General features: G+C 37.5%; 1 protein-coding gene across 1 annotated transcript; it reads left to right on the top strand.

The window, feature by feature from the left end:
• Positions 1-15,408: 15,408 nt before the first annotated feature.
• On the top strand, positions 15,409-17,971 carry LOC149265033 (alpha carbonic anhydrase 7-like). Its single transcript, XM_089391254.1, has 7 exons — positions 15,409-15,573; positions 16,060-16,271; positions 16,374-16,480; positions 17,219-17,321; positions 17,425-17,598; positions 17,675-17,728; positions 17,833-17,971. Exons 1-7 carry the CDS (start codon positions 15,498-15,500, stop codon positions 17,920-17,922), a joined length of 816 nt encoding a protein of 271 aa, XP_089247380.1. The 5' UTR covers positions 15,409-15,497; the 3' UTR covers positions 17,923-17,971.
• Positions 17,972-18,896: the final 925 nt, after the last annotated feature.

Raw genomic sequence — 18,896 nt, 5'->3', positions numbered from 1 at the left:
GAGGTTGCCCCCTCGAAGAGGCTAAATTCTAAGGCGTTGATCTATCTTTTCTTGAGCTGGTTTCATAACAGATTCTTTGTTGTCTCTTGCTGCCTGGTCTGTCTGGATACTGCTGACCTAGTCTTGGATTGCTTGCTTTTTTATTTTAGCATAGCAAACTTCATTGGCGCTATTTTTTGCATGACAGTCGCACCAATTGGCGCACTTGTCAATGTACAGCCCGCACCAATCCTCAATTGGCGCTACTTTTAGCCTGAAAGTCGCACCAGCCCAGGGAAACTTTTAGAGTTTGCTTGTTTTGAGCCTTCCAAGCTTGGTTTTTGTGTCTGGATACTATCTTTCAATCACTTGAATGTGTTAGAGTCTTGTTTGATTGGTTTTTGACCTTTACCCTTTGGGTGTTTGCTTTTTTCTACCGATTTCACATTTTAGCCCTAGGGCATCTAGTGGCTTTGTGCAATCGAGCCTTCCTTAGGAGTTTTGGTTTTCTGTTGGTCCAGTCAACTTTTTGGTTACTCTCTTGCACTTGTTCAGTGATTGTTAAAGCTTTTTATTGTGTTATTCGAGCGATTTACCTCTTTTTCGCTTGGCTTCGTTTGGGCTTAGATCACATAGCTCATTGAGGTCTTTGTGATTTTTCTTGGTTTGAAAGATTGCCTTGGTGTTTTAGGGACTTGATTGTGTTTTCATTGAGTGAAATTTGTCTCTTTTACTCTTTATTATTATCTCTCAAAAAAAATTTAGTGCACTTTGTCATTGAAAAGAAAACGAACAATCTCTTTTGCTTTGAATTAGTTAATGGAAATTAGAGCTTTTTGTTGTTGTTAGTGATTAGTGACTTTAAAGAAAAGTTTCGTTTATTGCCATTAGCTGCATTAGAGTTATTGTTGATTGTTTTATGATCATTTTGTTTGATTGAAAGATCTCAACTCTCTCGTAGCTAGCGTTCATCGAATGAAATGATATATTTTGGCATATAGCTTGCATTTAGGAAATTGTGAGAGATTACATACGGTAGGACCTGGAAACTGAAACCTAATCAAAGATCAACCGTAAAATGAATTGAATGAATCTAAAAACGCATTGGAACTTAACGCATACATCTAGAGGTCTAGGCTAGAGACGTGTTCCGGCGTCGTTAAACCTAGTCACTGTTGTTTCACATTATGGTTGGGTGATTCCTCCTTTTGTGACTCGATAGTGTTCTAACACAGATTTGTGCTCCCACGTACCGTCGAGTATATGTGGAGACCCCACTAGGTTATCATCCTTTATCCACAGGAAGCCGTGTCTGCCGCCTTACAAGCCGTAACGCACTGAACACAGCATTCGGGAAGATTGACTGTCGTACGGAAAGTCCTTGGTTTTCATATGATTGCCAAGGTGTATATGCAGTTTTACGGATTTGTTTCGTAAACCCTTTGCCTAGTTTCTTCAGAGTAGTCACTTTTGATCCTTTTCGGACTCCCTAAAAGAAAAGGCTCAACTGAGCATTTGTCACTTCGGGCTCACTAAACATTCGAAGGCGACTAGAGTCACCTTTTCGTCCTTTTCTCGACTCTTAAAACATGAAAAGGTCAAGTTCAGTTCCTTTGTCTTAAAATTTATTCGGCCGCGATTCACATTTACCCGGTTAGATCTTGTTTGTGTTAGCTTGAGTAGGTTTCTTTTTGAAATGTTCATCATTGTCTCGTACGTTGTTTTTTCATCCTCTATCGCTGCACATTCCATTGTTCACGCTACAATTCACATCAACACAAAGACCACTCTGACACCACTTGATCTGGGTCCGGGTGTGACAAAGGACCCTTCCAAGACCTTTTACTTTCGCGATGTGTTAGATTGCATTTTTAAAAGAAAATAAATGAATACATGTGCATGGTGTAAAGAAGAGGAACATGACAATCATCAACAACATAAAATAACAAGATGTTGATAACGGAGTTCGTCCAGGAGGGACTACGTCTCTAGGCCCTGGTGTCAAGAAGGTGTAGGCCACTACATTAAGTGTTGTTAATAGTGAGGTACATAAGAGATGATGTCGCGATCATATAAGGAAAAATGCCCCCACGCAGGAGTGGCTCCAAGAGATGTTCCGCTACAGGAACTCTCAGTGAAAAGACTCCTATCAATATGACATAAAACTCATGCATGATGAGTATCCCGCCAATATGGCATAAAAGGGATCTCAATGAAAAACATACATGACGACAACATGAGTATCCCATGAACATACGACAAAGGGATCTTAAAACATAACATGATGAATCATGACAACAAGTACATCACATAGATGATTCTGCGTCACATCAAGCAGGAATCATGAAAACAAGTAATAAACAAGATCCCTCGTCAACATCAACAAGGATTTGTGCGGCAAAATGCATAAAGAATGAGTACATGAACACAACATATACCTCACAACCAAGGGCCATTTGAAGAAGCGGATGTAAAAATGTTGAATCTATTCGGATGATTGATCTCACGGCATCAATCGCATGAAAATGACTGCTTGCACATGAATGCTGACAACTACATTCCACTTAGAAAAGTGGCTAAAGAATAAAATGAGCAAATGAAAAAACTGAACACACCATCAGATTTGTGGTGTCGAATAGTGCAATATCGACTGTCCAATTTTTGAATTCTGAGAAATTGAGAATCTGGGGCTCAAGGAATCTTTTAGATTCCTCCTAGATTCCTCAAATATTCTGCTCCATGGGTGGACTGGAAATCTGCAACTCAAAAGGTGAATCTGACCTCGCCATTGTGATCCCTGTGGAAAACCATGAAAAACGACTGTAAACTTGACTATATTCCGACATGGAGAAAAATTACCTCATTGGGAAAATTTCAAGGATCATGGTTCCGCTCCCTGTTTCTGCAGCGATCATGGTTCCACCTGAATACTGAAAAATGGCCAAAAAATGCAAAACTCTTATGGAGGAATGGACAATGTCATTGCGTTCGTGGTGTCGAGAGGTCCCGAAACCATATAAAATTTGTCAAAATCCAACAAAGTGAAAATTCGGCCCTCCTACAAAATGTTGCCTCAAACTGCGTGCACATCCTCCTCCTGTCTCGAAATCCGTGCATGCTCTTGGTTCCTCCATCTACCTGGGCACACTGAATAAAACTAAGTTTATGTAAATTTTCTGGTGGAGTTTACAAGAAAATCATTTTGGTGCATTGGTTAAACTTGGAAAATGGTTGAGGAGCCCAGTTCATATGGAGGAGGTCGAGTGGTCAAACCCCGCATCCTCCTTTCTTCACACATTACTAACAAAAAAAATTTTAATTTAAAAATTTCGGTTGGGCCGGCCTGCCCACCATACCCACCTCCTTTCATAGCTTTCGGCCCACCATCCACGATATATGCCGTTGGTTGAAGGTTGTGGATCCGTGGTTTTCACGTGGGGTTGTTGGGTTCGTGTCCCAAGGGTCAACCCACCGCCATTTCCATTGTTGTGATGACAGATCCGTGGGAGGGGTCAGGGGTCATGGCCCTCCCCTCCACTAATATAATATTGTTATGTGGTATGCATAAGGGGTGGCAGGGTTGGTGGTCCGCCACCCTTTTTTTAATATTTTTTTTATTATATAAAACAAACCATGCATTTTGGTAAATTCGGTTCTAAACTGTAGGAGTCATTTTAACTAGGTCACAATTTCACTTCGAATCTGGCCGGAGTTGGACAGAATCTGGTGGCCGGGTTCTGTCCAAATTGTGGCCTCCTTAAGCCTGCCTAGTCAGCAAAACGTCAACCCAACTTTGACTGCTTCTAACTTCCTCATTTGGACTCAGATTGACAAACCATTTGCAACACCGTGATCAGGACGACGAGGTCTACGCTCTAGTCCTAGCTCAAGCATAATCCAAACATTTTGATTTTTGAGCTTTTCTGAGTCTTCTTTGTCTTATGTGTGTATTTGGAACCACTTGGATCACCAAGTAACATCAATGCCTCAACACATCAACTGCCATTTCATCCATTAGGTCATAGATACATTGTTCATTCATTTATAAGTAAAAAATGATGAGAGCCATACATAGCTTCTATCATAAAACACATCAATAACCAGCATAATAGCAATATAAATGTCAATGAAATCACAACCATATAAACCACATATAATCCATTATAATACTCATAGAAATATAAGGAGAAATAAACTCATATTGATAATGAAAAATCCAAACCTGGGATGGGACTTCCACATTCCACCCAATCGTAGGACGGATGAGCCAAATATCTCTTTGTCATTCACCCCTGTGCCATATTCCAAGCATGAATGTGGGATCTCATAAAACACATCAATCCAAAACCATCCCGGGCTTCCACATGGAAACCATCTCAACCCATCAAATAATGATTCCACCTCATGGCCAAACATCACAAAACCATCATCAAATTGCTCTCTATCCAAGCCTTCCAGGGCTCCAGAGCGTTTTCCCAACCAAGGCACCAGGACTAGTAACTCAACCCACAACGTTTACCGATCTCTAGAGCATTTGTCCAACCAAGGCTCTAGGACTAGTAACTCAACCCACCAAGGGCTTCAGAGCATTTGTTTAACCAAGGCTACAGGACTAGTAACACAACCCACGCTGTTACAGGGCTCCAGAGCATTTGTCCAACCAAGGTTACGAGACTAATAACTCAACCCAAGCTAAGGAAACAGGAGAACCATCTAAAACAAAACAATGAAAATAAACCCACAATCTCCATGGCTATCTAGGAAATGGCAAGGCTAGGAAATCCACTGTCAATCTAGGAAATCCTCCATGCCGGTGACAAATCATGACCAAAAATCCACATGCATATGCCATGCATGCCAAAACTAGTGAGGAAAACATACATGCAACTCAACTAGTGAGGAAAACATACATGAAACTCAGTACCTGTAAGAAAATCCCACTGTAGCTGTTGATCCCTATGTCCTCTTACGCTTTCCTGCTCTTTTTTTACCTTCTTGCTCCAAAAATCCAAGTATGCCACACCTTCCAAGAGTTCTCCAAGAAAAATATAAGTTTCCAAGAATATGAGAGAGAAGAGAGAATAATGAGAGAGCTCCAAAATTGAACTAACAAAAGGTTACCAACTAATCCTCAAAAGTCTTTTTATCAATGAGGCCTCTATTTTCTCCATTTTCCATTATTTTCCTTCATTTTCCTCCTCACATGCAACTTGTGACCTTTCACCTCCCTTTTCTCCTAATTTCCATTATTTTCATAAATAAATGTGCCAAAATGCAATTTTTCCTTTGTCATTGCCTTTTCCAATTTCCTTAGCCATTAATAACCAAATGAACACCCACACTAGGATGTATTTCCCAACATCCAGCTTGGAATAAGTGCCCCATCAATCGTGGTTATTATTTTGCCTTTATTAACTTTTATTACATTAAATTTTCACCAAGGTTGTTACATAACCCTCCCCCTTGGGGAACACCGTCCTCAGTGTTCAACATCACCTATAACCACAAAACTGTTGTAAGAAAAACATTTTGTCGATGGAGCTTTATAACTTAGTTTGTTGCAGTATTTACAATGATCAACCTGTTAAGAAGCAAACCAACATGAAAACATAACAACATAACATCAAAATGACATGACACCCATACTGATTGTTGGAGCTTTATAACATAACTCATGGCGGTATTTATATCCATATATATATATATATATGTGTGTGTGTGTGTGTGTGTGTGTGTGTGTGTGTACATATAACAACATCACCAAAACATATACCAAAACACCATACCAAAACTACTTTGCCTCAACCAATAAACAAGGAAGAATACATAACCCGCATCTGATCCAGAATCTCCCATGTAGCTTCATTGGGCCTAAAGTGCTTCCATTGCACCTTAAGTTTCTCGATTGCTCAGTTTCGGAGCATGATCATATTTTTCTGCAATATACACTAAGGCTCCGGTTGGAATTCTCAATCTGGTTCCACCTGCAATACATACCAGTCAATCACATGATCAACATCTTTAACATACTTCTTAAGAAATGACACATGGAAAACATCATGGAATTTCACTGTCAGAGGCAGTGCAAGTTGATAGGCTGTTGGCCCAATCCTCTCAATGAAATTGAAGGGTCTATAAAACCGTGGTGCCATCTTGGCACATGATCCAATCCACAAGGAGCTATTCTTCAATTTAATGCGCAAGTACACATGTTCCCCAACCTGGAACTCCTTGAACAACATGTTCCAATCTGCATAGCTCTTATGCTTATCTTGTGCTGCCTTTAGATTCTTCTTTATAACTTGCATTTCCTGTTTTATGTCTGCCAACATGTTTGGTCCAATGAACACCTTGTTAACTAGACCATTCCAACTGAGAGGAGTATTGCAACTCTGCCCATATAATGCCTTAAATAGACTCATCTTGAAAGATTGTTAATACCCATTGTTGTAAGCGAACTCTACCAGTGGAAGGTACTCTTCCCACTTTCGTTGTTGATGCATCACATACATCCTCAACGTCTCTTCCAATATCTTGTTGATGTTCTCTATCTGTCCATCTATCTGTAGATGATAAGTTGTACTGAAGGCCAACGTTGTGCCCAAACTTGCAAATAAATCCTTCCAAAACTTGGAAGTGAAATTCACATCCCTGTTTGACACAATCTTCTTTAGAACACCATACAATCTGACCACATCTATGATGAATACCTATGCTACATCGCTAGCTTAGAATGTAGACTTCACTGGAATGAAGTGCACAACATTTTTCAACCTATCCATAACAACCATGATGGAATCATGCTGTCTCACTTTCCTTGGGAATCTTGTGATGAAGTCCATGGAAATGACCTCCCATTTCCACTCTGGAATCACAATCGGTTGTAGCAGTCCACCTGGATGTTTACACTCTACCTTCACACGTTGACAATCAAAACACCTAGCCACAAACTCTGCTACATCCTTCTTCAGGTTTGGCCAATAATAAAATCTCTTCACTATTGTTAGTGTCTTCTGATAACCTGGGTGACTCGAATATGGTTTTGCATGAAAATCCCTCAAGATCACCTTCTTGAGCTCACTACTATTTGGCACATATATCCTGTCTCTGAATCTAACCAATCCATCTATTGTAAGGAAATAGTTCACATCTTGTGCACCTACACTTGTACCTGTACCTGTAGCACTACATGTACCTGTACATGTATTATTACCTGTACCTATACATGTACTACTACCTGTACCTATACTTGTAGTACTACATGTACATGTACATGTATCTGTACCACCACATGTACCTGTACCTGTACCCTTCTGCAACCTATGCATAATCTACATATACTTGACATCCTACTGACCTACATACAAGATCCTATACTGTAATTCTATCCCATAGGAGCTCATAGATGCTAAGTGATTTACTTGTATCTGCCTGCTAAGAGCATCTGCCACCCTATTCTGTTTACCTTTGATATACCCGATCTCAAAATCAAACTCACTGATCGTAGCCAACCACCGAACCTGCCTACCATTTAGATTTGGTTGGTCAAATAAATACCACAAACCATTGTGATCAGATCACTCGTCAATGTAAGCCTCCTAACCAGAAGATAGTGTCTCCACATCTTCAATGCATCTATGATTGTTGCCAGCTCAAGATCATGCATGGGATAGTTTTGCTCATGCTCATTTAGTTTCTACGACTCATAGCATACCACCTGTCCATCCTACATAAGGACTCTGCCAAGTCCTTTCTTGCAAGATTCTGTGCATACCACAAACTCTTTATCTGGATATGCAATCTTTAGCACTGGTGCATATGTCATCAACTACTTGAGTTGCTCGAAACTAGCCTCACACTACTCTGTCCATTCGAACTTCTTACCTTTCCTCTGTAATGATGTGATACGATAAGAAATTTGTGAGAAGTTCCTGATGAACCTCCTATAATAACATGTCAATCCCATGAAATATCTCACCTCATCTACATTCCTGGGAGCTACCCACTCCATGATGGCCCTTATCTTTTCTGGATCTACTACAACACCCTCCTTGGAGACAACATGCCCCAAATAGTGTACCTCAGTCTGAAATTAACTACACTTGCTGAGCTTAGCATACAACTGACGCTCTCTCAACAAGCTCAACACCACTGCTAAATGCTCGACATGCTCTTCCTCATTTTTAAAATATACCAATATTTGATCAATGAACACAATAACAAATTTATCCAATTACGGACACAACACACTATTCATTAAGCACATAAATTTAGTTGGAGCATTAGTTAAGCCAAATGGAACTACAACAAACTCATGATGCCCATACCTGGTTCAGAAAGTTGTCTTGTAAATGTCCTCCTCTTTGATGCATACCTGATGATATTCGGATCTCAGATCAATCTTCGAGAACACTGTTGCTCCCTTCAACTGATTGAACAAGTCATCAACCCTCGGTAACAAATACCTATTTTTGATGGTCACTTTGTTCAACTACCTATAGTCAATGCATAATCTAATAGTTCCATCTTTTTTCTTGACAAACAATACTGATGTGCACCATGGTGATACACTTGGTCTAATGTATCCCTTGTCCAACATTTCCTTCAAGTGTAGCTTCAAATCAACCAACTCAGGTGTGCTCATCATGTAAGGTGATTTTGATGCTAGATCTTCCCCTGACACTAACTCAATAGAAAATTCTACCTCCCTATGAGGTGGAAACTCTATAATATCCTCAGGAAATACATCCTTGAGCTGTTGTATAACTGGGTACCTGTTCAACACATCTGCATCCTCAACTTCCTCACCTTTATCACTAGAAATGTGCACTGCAAATAACTTACACCCTTTCCTATGGCTATGTTTTTCTTGCATGGTTGTCACCATCCTAACTGATGTGGCTTTCTTCTTTCCTTGCAATATTCTTGGTTCCCCATTGTCATCCAAGTTCTCAATAGATTTGTCATAAAAATCCACCTTGGTTCTATGAAGATACAACGAATCCATGCCCAAAAACATAGTGGATGATCCCAATGGTAATAAATTCAAATGTGTTGCAGTAGGAATATTCAAATCAATTGCACAAGCTCTTACCCAATGGTGAACTCATTTCTTTGTACCTGTAGCTAACTACACTAACCAAGATTCTGCAAGCAATTCCTTACTCAAACCACACATATCCACCAAGTCAGGACTAACATAGCTATAATTAGATCCAAGGTCAATCAAAATATAAATAACTTGATCAAAAATATTACCATCTATCTCAATGGCAGATGCCTGATGGTCTGCCTGTTTGTTATCTAGTGTTGCATAGATCCTAGGAATACTTTGCCCAATATCCCAAATAGTCTGTGTGTCTTGTACACTGTATATCCTAGGCCTACCACCTTAGTACTATGGACAATCCCTCTTGTGATGATCTCCTCCACAAGTCCAACATCGCACAAGCTCCTTATTCTGCTCATTAGATTGATGTACCTGTCCTCTAGCCGGTGCATTGAACCTCTTAGGTGGTGAAAAATTCTCTTTATTACCTGAATCATATGGTCTTACTCACTTCTTGTCCCATTTTCCTTTGTTCTTAGCATTACCTTTCCAATCTAGTTTAGTCTCAGTCTTGCACTTCGATTGCTCATAGAAATTATTTAGTTTCTGGATGGCCTCCTCCAATGATCTAGGCTCATCGAACTCAATCCTATATTTGAATGCCATCGGTAACCCACTAGTGAATCTCTGAATCTTGGCCTTCTCCTCCTTGAGGTAAGGCACATACCTCAGTAGCTCCAAGAACCTGCTAGTGTACTCATCATCTGTCATAGATCCCATCTTTAGCTCATAGAATTATTTTGCCTTGTCATCAAAGTATCTCTCCAACAAATACTTCTTCTTGAATAGCCGCTCAAACTCACTCCAAGTCAAATCTTCCTCATGTATACCTCTGACATTCTTCACATCTTCCCACCAAATGTCTGCTTTACCTTTGAGACTAAATGTAGCTACTTTGGCTTTCATGTTCTTCAAATAATCATGCAACCTGAAGAACTTTTTCATACCAAGCAACCATGCCTCTGCATCCTACGATTTCTTCATCTCTCCATCAAAAGTAGGTGGCTTTTCTTTCTTAAACTCATCTGGCAAGTATCCCCTATCACTCCTCATATAAGAATGATAATGATATTGATCATCATGCTTGTCAGAACCAAAACTATAATGTTACCTGTGTCTATCTCTCCTCCTATCTGGAGTGTCCAACAATATACCATCTCTAACCATGTCATCACTATTTGACCTGTGACCACCATGTGACCTACTACCATATGCCCCATTAGTTTTGTCCTCCTGCTTATGGATGATCTAAAATGATCCCTATCGTTGCAAATCTGACAAGCTCTGAAGTATCACTACATTTACCTATGCTAGCTTCTCTTGTGCTTGCATGATTCTATCATTATCTGCCTTAAAACTCCTTATTTCTTCCATTAACTTTCTCAGTGTATCCACCAAATCAGAAGAGTTCCAACACCATATTGCTCTTTTGATTCATAGGGAGAGTCTTTGTAATCTACCATCTTGTTATCCATTTGATATTTCCTCCTGCAAGGTATATCATGTCAGCTAAACCAAATCACAATAAACCAACGACCTTAGTATAACTCGGGGAGGATACCTTGTTTGGAAGATCAACAAATAAATGTGATACATGTATAAGTTGATCATGACAACATATAAAAACATAACACATAAGAAAATGACCATGCAACCATCATTCTAGCTAGGGTCCAGTCATTAATGCATGACCTTAACAACAACAAATACCATGACCTCATTCATGACAACAACCACTACATCACAGTACACTTGACCACATGCAAACATTAACATGCATAAGCAATGTGTAACCAACTATACACATGCATAAACAAATGTAATCAAGCATAAACAAACAATACTTGTAACCAAATATACAAGAATGATATATGTAACCAAACATACAAGAATGCAACCAAACATACCAAAATGTAACCACACAACCTATAACAACATGTAAGTGACATTAACAACATGCAACCAATGATACACTCATGATGATGCACTACACAATAACAACATCAAGTTCCTCATGACGACATCACTACAACCACGATCAACACTATGCAATGCAACAAGCGCAAAGAATGCAAGTGTAATAGACACACATGAAACTAACATTCATGCATCACCAACACATAACCCATCCAATCTGAGGGGTGAACCATGCTCTGATACCACTCTATAACACCCTCCTCCCACATCTACCCAAACAACCGACTAGTTGGGGTAAACATGTGACGAGAGGCCACTATGATATGATTCGATCTCCTAAGTCACATTAAGGAAGTGGAACTAACAGAAACACACCATACACACATTCAACATCAACATTAGGATCCTCAGGAACCAATCCAGCCTTTCTGCCAACTAGCCCCTGGGTCCCACTGAGCTTTTGGGCAACTTGAACTCTGGACGCTCTCATGCTATGGGCATGCCAACGTCCAAGGACCTCTGGATGCTCTCACATGCCTACAAGCCAGCATCCAGTGACTCTTTTTGTCAGTGCTATGTTAGCGTCTCCCAGATTTGAGCCACTTTTCAGGCCAGAGCCTAGGTCACAACCCAAAATTGAATCATGTCTTCAGAACAATAAAATAACAAGGAAACGACAATATAAATGCAGTCAATTGAATGAGACCTTGATTGGAACTCTACTATCCATGACAAGAATTTCGTTAAACATATCACGAATATGTAATCTACATGTGTAAATAACAAATCTGAGCATATGGGTCTCATACTTAGCTGAGAATAGTTAAGTAGCATTGATGCCTCAACACATTAACTGTCATTTCATCCATTAGGTCATAGATACATTGTTCATTCATTTATAAGTAAAAACATGATGAGAGCCATACATAGATTTTATCATAAAACACATAAATAACGAACATAATAGCAGTAAAAATACCAATGAAATCACAGCCATATAAACCACATATAATCCAGTATAATACTTATAGAAATACAAGGAGAAATAACCTCATATTGATGATGCAAAATCCAAACCCGAGATGGGGCTTCCATGTTCCACTCGACTGTAGAATGGTTGAGCCAAATCTCTCTTCATCCATTCACCCCCATGCCATATTCCAAGCATTAATGTGGGATCTCATAACACACATCAATCCAAGACCATCTAGAGCTTCCAGAGGCCAACCACCTCAACCCATCAAACAATGATTCCATCTCACGGTTGAACATCACAAAACCATCATCAGATTGGTCACTATCCAAGCCTTCTAGGGCTCTAGAACATTTGTCCAACCAAGGCTCCAGGACTAATAACTCAACCCACAGCTGTTACTGGTCTCCAGATCGTTTTTCTAACCAAGGCTCGAGGACTAGTAATTCAACCTACCAAGGGCTCCAAAGCATTTTCCCAACCAAGGATACGAGGCTAGTAATTCAACCCAAGTTGTTACAAGGCTCCAGAGTGTTTGTCCAACCAAGGCTACAAGATTAATAACTCAACCCAAGCTAAGGAAACATGAGAACCATGCAAAACAAAATAATGAAAATAAACCCATAATCTCCATAGCTATCCAGGAAATGGCAAGGCTAGGCAATCCATTACAAATCTAGGCAACCCTCCATGCCAGTGGCAGATCATGACCAAAAATCCACATGCATATGCCATGCATGCCAAAACTAGTGAGGAAAACATACATGCAACTCGGTACCTGCAACAAATCCCGCTATAGTTGTTGATCCCAATGTCCTCTTGCACTTTCCTGCTCTTCCTTTGCCTTCTTGCTCCAAAAATCCAAGTATGCCACACCCTCCAAGAGTGCTCTAAGAAAACTCTAAGTCTCCAAGAATATGAGAGAGAGAGAGAGAGAATAATGAGAAAGCTCCAAAACTGAACTGACAAAAGGTTACCATCTAATCCTTAGAAGCCTTTTTATGAATGAGGCCTCTATTTTCTTCATTTTCCATTATTTTCCTTTATTTTCCTCCTCACATGCAATCTGTGACCTTTCACCTCCCCTTTTTCCTAATTTCCTTTATTTTCATAAATAAATGTGTCAAAAATTCCATTTTGCCTTTGCCATTGCCTTTGCCTTTGCCAATTTCCTTAGCCATTAATAACCAAATGAACACCCACACTAGGATGTCTTTCCCAACATTCTGCTTGGAATAAGTATCCCATCAACCATGGTTATTATTTTTCCTTTATTAACTTTTATTACATGAAATTTTCACCAGGGTTGTTACAAGTATCACAGAGGTATTCTATCGTTGGTGGGTGGAAATATCTAATTACAGTGAAGTGGGTCTATAAATGTTCTCACTCAAGCATTCCCTCAAGCAAGGAGCAATAATAGGCATGAGCATGCCCTATAAATTCCTTTATTTTAGGTGAATTATGAAGGCTCAACCAACAACGTATTGGTTCTTCATGGCTTTAGAAACATGCTTTAGAGCGACTGTAGTCACATGGTCAATGGCTTGAGGGTAGATGGCTCCAACACTCATGGCTCGGGAGGGAGTGGCTTCCACGCCAAGCATTTCAGAGTCCTACCTCATGACAATTCTTTGCTAGATGAGGGTGATGCTCCACTAGGCTGTCGGGTGGCAAAACTCTCAGTTAAGTTCAGTTTAGTAGAATCTCTCTCCTTTTTTTATAGCCTATGATTCCTCTTCGACTTAGTTTGTGGGCTTTGGTAGACATTTGCACTCACTGCCCTTCAACACAATGTATTCTTTCTATGAATCTCTATTTTTTGTTTCATAAACTGGTTAAGAGAGGTCTTAGTAACATCAAGATCATAAACTTGTGCTACTGGTATGGTTTCTTGGACAAACCAGTAGCACAAATATCTCACCTATGTAATGCTTTTTCTGATTAATGAAATGCTGAACTTAAATAAAATAAAAATAAAAATAAAATTACAATTTATGTATGAACAAACGTTGCACCTAATGCTTGCTAATAAAGTATGAAAAATCATACTACTTTACTAACAATTTTCCAATTTTCATAACTAATGCATACATGTAATTATGAAAGTTTACAATAATTTTGAAAATTTATATAAATTCAAAAATAAACGTATTTTTTTTTATATAAATTCAAAAATAAATGTATTTTTTTTATGGTTATTGTTATTTTGGTTCACAAATTTGAAATAGAATATTTTAAAATAAAAACGAAATCAATTATTTAACTTTACTTCTGTTAATTAAAATTTCAAAATATTCTTGAATATATAATCAAATTCAATTCATCATTTTTAAATTGGTTTATATTAAAATTTACAAATCTCATAAAATACCGATTAAAAGAAAAACCCAAAACCCATTAAAATTGCATTGGAAGACATTCTCATTCCATTGAAATTCCATAATCTCAACCGCATTAAAGATATTGGACCATCTTATCCCATTGAAATTAAAATTGCACAGTAATCAATGTCAACCCAATAAAATTGCACTGGAAGACATTCTATTCCATTGGAATTCCATAATGCCAACCACGTTAAAGGTAATTGGACCATCTTATCCCATTGAAATTCTAAGTGGAAGTTTCATGTTCATTGAAAAGAACCTTTCACAGGAAAAGCAGGTAGATGCCATGTTGAAAGCATTATCTCAAAAGTGAGATAGATACCATGAAAGTCGTTTTCTCCCACTTTTCTGAAGATTCTTCTGACAAAAGGTTGGCCTTCCCTACATTTTCATGATTTAATTTGACTTCATTTTGCTAACTATTTAATATTTATATGCATCTCTGATTATTTAATATTTATATCCATCTGAGCCTTGTTACATTTTCATGATTTAATTTGACTTCATTTTGCTGATTATGTAATATTTATATCCATCTTGGCCTTCCTTACATTTTTCCTGATTTAATTTGACTTCATTTTGCTGACTATTTAATATTTATATCCATCTTTCCACAGTTAGGTTTCATTACCATGTTTAACTTTTATCTGACAAATTCAAAATTAAGCTCATGGGTTAATGGCATTGACTCGTGGCCCAAAATTGCTGGTATCATGCCTTGAGACGATGAAGGCAAATTAATACGTGCATTGGACTGTGTGTCTATATTTGAATGGATTTGTTTAATTTTGAAACAATGCATGTTATAAAGTTCAATTAACTACAGTGTCATATGGTGGAGCCAAAAATTCAACTGTAATATCATATTCCAAAAGCAGGGAAGGGATAGGCATGCTCCATCAAAAACAAATGGCATAGGTCAAAAGAGTTTGGGACTTTTGTACCTGGAGATACCCACTTACAAATAAACAAACCAATGGACAGAAATACACTTACAAATAGACAAACCAATGGACAGAAATACATGAGATTCTCTCACCTTGCTGAGACAACACTTCTATCAGCATCTTTAAAAATAGCTCATCATTCAGCATCTGTTCAATCAGAGCCATTCTTTTGCTTCTGCAATCAAATGGAGAAGAAATCCTTAGGGCTCATTATTCTCATCTCCATTCTGCTGATTATGGTTGTCAAAGTCCATGGAGCAGGTAATTTATTTACTCTAACCTTTTGTTATAAGCTCAGCATTTTATTCCAATGCATGAATGGTAATGTTGTAACATCTTAGGTTTATCTGATTATGGTTGTCAAAGCCCATGGAATAGGTAATTTATTTACTCTAAGCCTTTGCTGTAAGTTCAGCGTTATATGCATGAATGGGAGTGTGTTTTTGGGTTGGGTTTAGTTGGGGATTTTGAATTTCTTGATTAGACAATACTTCCTAACATACTTTTTTCTTTACATAATACTTCATAACCGCATCCATTATTATATAATATTTCATAACTTTATCCATTACCAATTGAGCTGCCATATGCATGAATGACAAATATTTTTTTGTTGGTTTTAATCAAAAACTTTTAGATTTCCTATTTAGATAATACTTCATAACACATCCTCTTACTTACATAATACTTCATAACAACTACCCTATAAATTAATGTTATAATATCTTATATTTTGTTATAATCCAGACTCGGAGCTTGACTTTGCCTACGAAGGTGCAAGAGGTCCTTCACACTGGGGAGATCTTAAGGAGGAATGGAAAACATGCGATAATGGCAAAGAGCAGTCTCCCATCGATTTGGTGAAGAAGAATATAGAAATATTTCCCAGTTTAGGGAAGTTGCAGAAAAGCTATCGAGCAGCCAATGCATCACTCAAGAATAGAGGCCATGACATTATGGTATAAATTTTATTTCCCCGCTCAAATAAATAGTTTGAAGGCAAATCTCTCTGTTATGCTATATAGAGGAATCTTAATGTTTGCAGAGTACTGAAAGTGCAGGTGAGATGGGCAGAGGGAGCAGGAACAATACGCATAGATGGTACGAGCTTTACTCTGGTCCAATGCCATTGGCATTCTCCTGCTGAGCACACTATCAATGGTAAACGGTAATATATTTTCTTCACGTTAATCTCTTTTTCTCTTTAATGTGGTTAATAATAATATAATTTTAAGATCATGTGAAAGCTGGAGGCCTAATTGGTGAAAGCTAGAGGCCTAATTGGTGTGGTATAAGGGATCTATTTTTGTTTAGTTATTTTATGTTGTAATTTTTTTGGATTTGAAGTTCCGGTAGACCGAAGTCCAAATCTTATTGAGTACAATGACCTGCTGTGGTGGCGGCTAGAGGGGCGGATTTCCTTTTCCCGTGAGTCTACTCTTGCTAAAATCATAGGAACTTAGTATACCCGACTTGCAGGTGATTGGTTATGCTCTTGGTGTTATAGTGGCAGCTATGCGATTTGATCCTCGGTCTCCCATAGATTAGGCCTAACAGTTATCGATTCACCATATGGTTATATATATATATATATATATTTTAATTATTTAAATAAAAAAAATATATAATACTTTAATGGTTAGAAATATATATTTTTTCTTAAAATCACAAATTAAATAAAGAATATGTATGCCTTAATAAACAGAGATGAATCCTTTGTCTAATGAACAAAAATATAGAACTATACTATTATAAAAATAAATAATTTTGTTATTATAAATAAAATTAGAGATTCCTGATACCACTTTCAAAATAAATAAATTTGTTATTATAAATAAAATTAGAGATTCTTGGTACCGTTTTCAAATGGCTCTGAATATTGGGTTGAAGTTGATACATAACGCAGATATCCTTTGGAGATACATATGGTACATAAATCTGTTGACAACCAGACGGTTGTTATTGGGATATTATACAAATATGGAAGACATGACACTTTCCTTGCAGAGGTATTTGAATAATCAATTTGTTCAGTATTAGGAATCTTAGGAAACAGTGATTTGAGTTCCAAGATACTGGATTAAATGTTTTTACATTAATATTGATGTCCAGTTGATGAATAAAATGGCATCCCTCAGTCATGAGATGGAACCAGGGGCAGAAGAAGCTTTGGGTGTTATAGATCCCAAGCATATAAAGCTGGGAAGCAGAAAATACTACAGATACATTGGATCTCTCACAACCCCACCATGTACAGAGGGTGTTATCTGGATCATTGTGAAGAAGGTACTTCACACTGCAATTTTTTCACTGGATAATTACAAAAACTGGGGATAATAAGATACATGATGACTGTGTGCAGGTGAGAACTGTATCAAGAGATGAAGTCAGAGAAATAATAGGAGCCATTCATGATGTAAGTGAGGTTGCTAACTTTGTTGAGTAGTCCCATTCATTCATCTCCAGTAAGTGTTGAAAGAAATTGGTCAGAATATTAAATTTCTCTGTATGATCTGACAGGGTTATGGGAAGAATGCAAGACCGACCCAACCTGCCAACGGGCGAAGCATAGAAATGTACACCCCGAAGAGCATTCCGAGGCACCTTTGAGCTTCTTGAGACAGAAAGGCTGTCCTCGTTCGGACAAACTTTGGGGCTCATTATATATCACTCTTTGAAGATGTACTGTTATTTGAAATAAAAGATTTTTTTTTGGTATTTTCCCATGGTTTGGTTGTGTAAGTTGCTAGTGAATAATTTTTATTATATATTTTTATTTTGATATAGGTTTGTTTTGGAATATGGTTTTTAGGATTTTAATTTAATTATTCAAAAATTTAATCTCTATTAATTTTTTTTAGAATATTTATAAATGCATGATAGAGATTTAATCTTCATAAATCATTTTAAAATATTCATAATAGTATGCACAAATCAATGATTCAGATTTATCTTCAAAATAAGTATGTTTTCTTCCCTTTTAATTAAATTGAATAATTAAAAGAAAATGTCATATAAACAAGTGCTATATAAAGTGAATTACCATTTTTTTGAGTATATGATATTGATAAGCCATAATATTATGACAAAGCCTATTTACAAATTAATAATCTTCAAAATAAAATGGAAATAAATCTCCATGGTTAAGAAAAATAATAATACTATTTTAAAATAAAGTTAAATTAGGTTAGGGTTTTTTTAATAATAAATATGAGATATTAAATGAAGTATGTGTTTTGATGCTTAATATTAATTGATGAAATATGTGTTTTGATGCTTAATATTAATTGATGCCCATCAACATTTACTAACAATTTAATTTATATGACTAAACTAATATATCACATATTTAAAAGTCCCAGGGTTATCTCAATTGGTCGGGTACATGTAGTGAAAGCACCTTTGCTAAACATTCCATGTGTTAGTTGGTTAGCAATTGAAATTGGACTATTTTTAGAGAACACTCCTATGTGCTAATTAATTGGAAATTAAATATTTGACTATTTTCGATAACTCAAAAATAATAATAAATAAAGTAAGTTCAACAACATTCTTCTTTTAGACAACCCTCTCCTATGTGCTAA

The sequence above is a fragment of the Pinus tabuliformis genome, chromosome 6, assembly GCF_031772625.1.
Source record: "Pinus tabuliformis cultivar Carrire ecotype Pingquan chromosome 6, CPIR1, whole genome shotgun sequence".
In the NCBI taxonomy this organism is placed as follows: domain Eukaryota; kingdom Viridiplantae; phylum Streptophyta; class Pinopsida; order Pinales; family Pinaceae; genus Pinus; species Pinus tabuliformis.
Note: the sequence above shows the minus strand (reverse complement) of the source record. Positions and strands in the feature narration are given on the sequence as shown.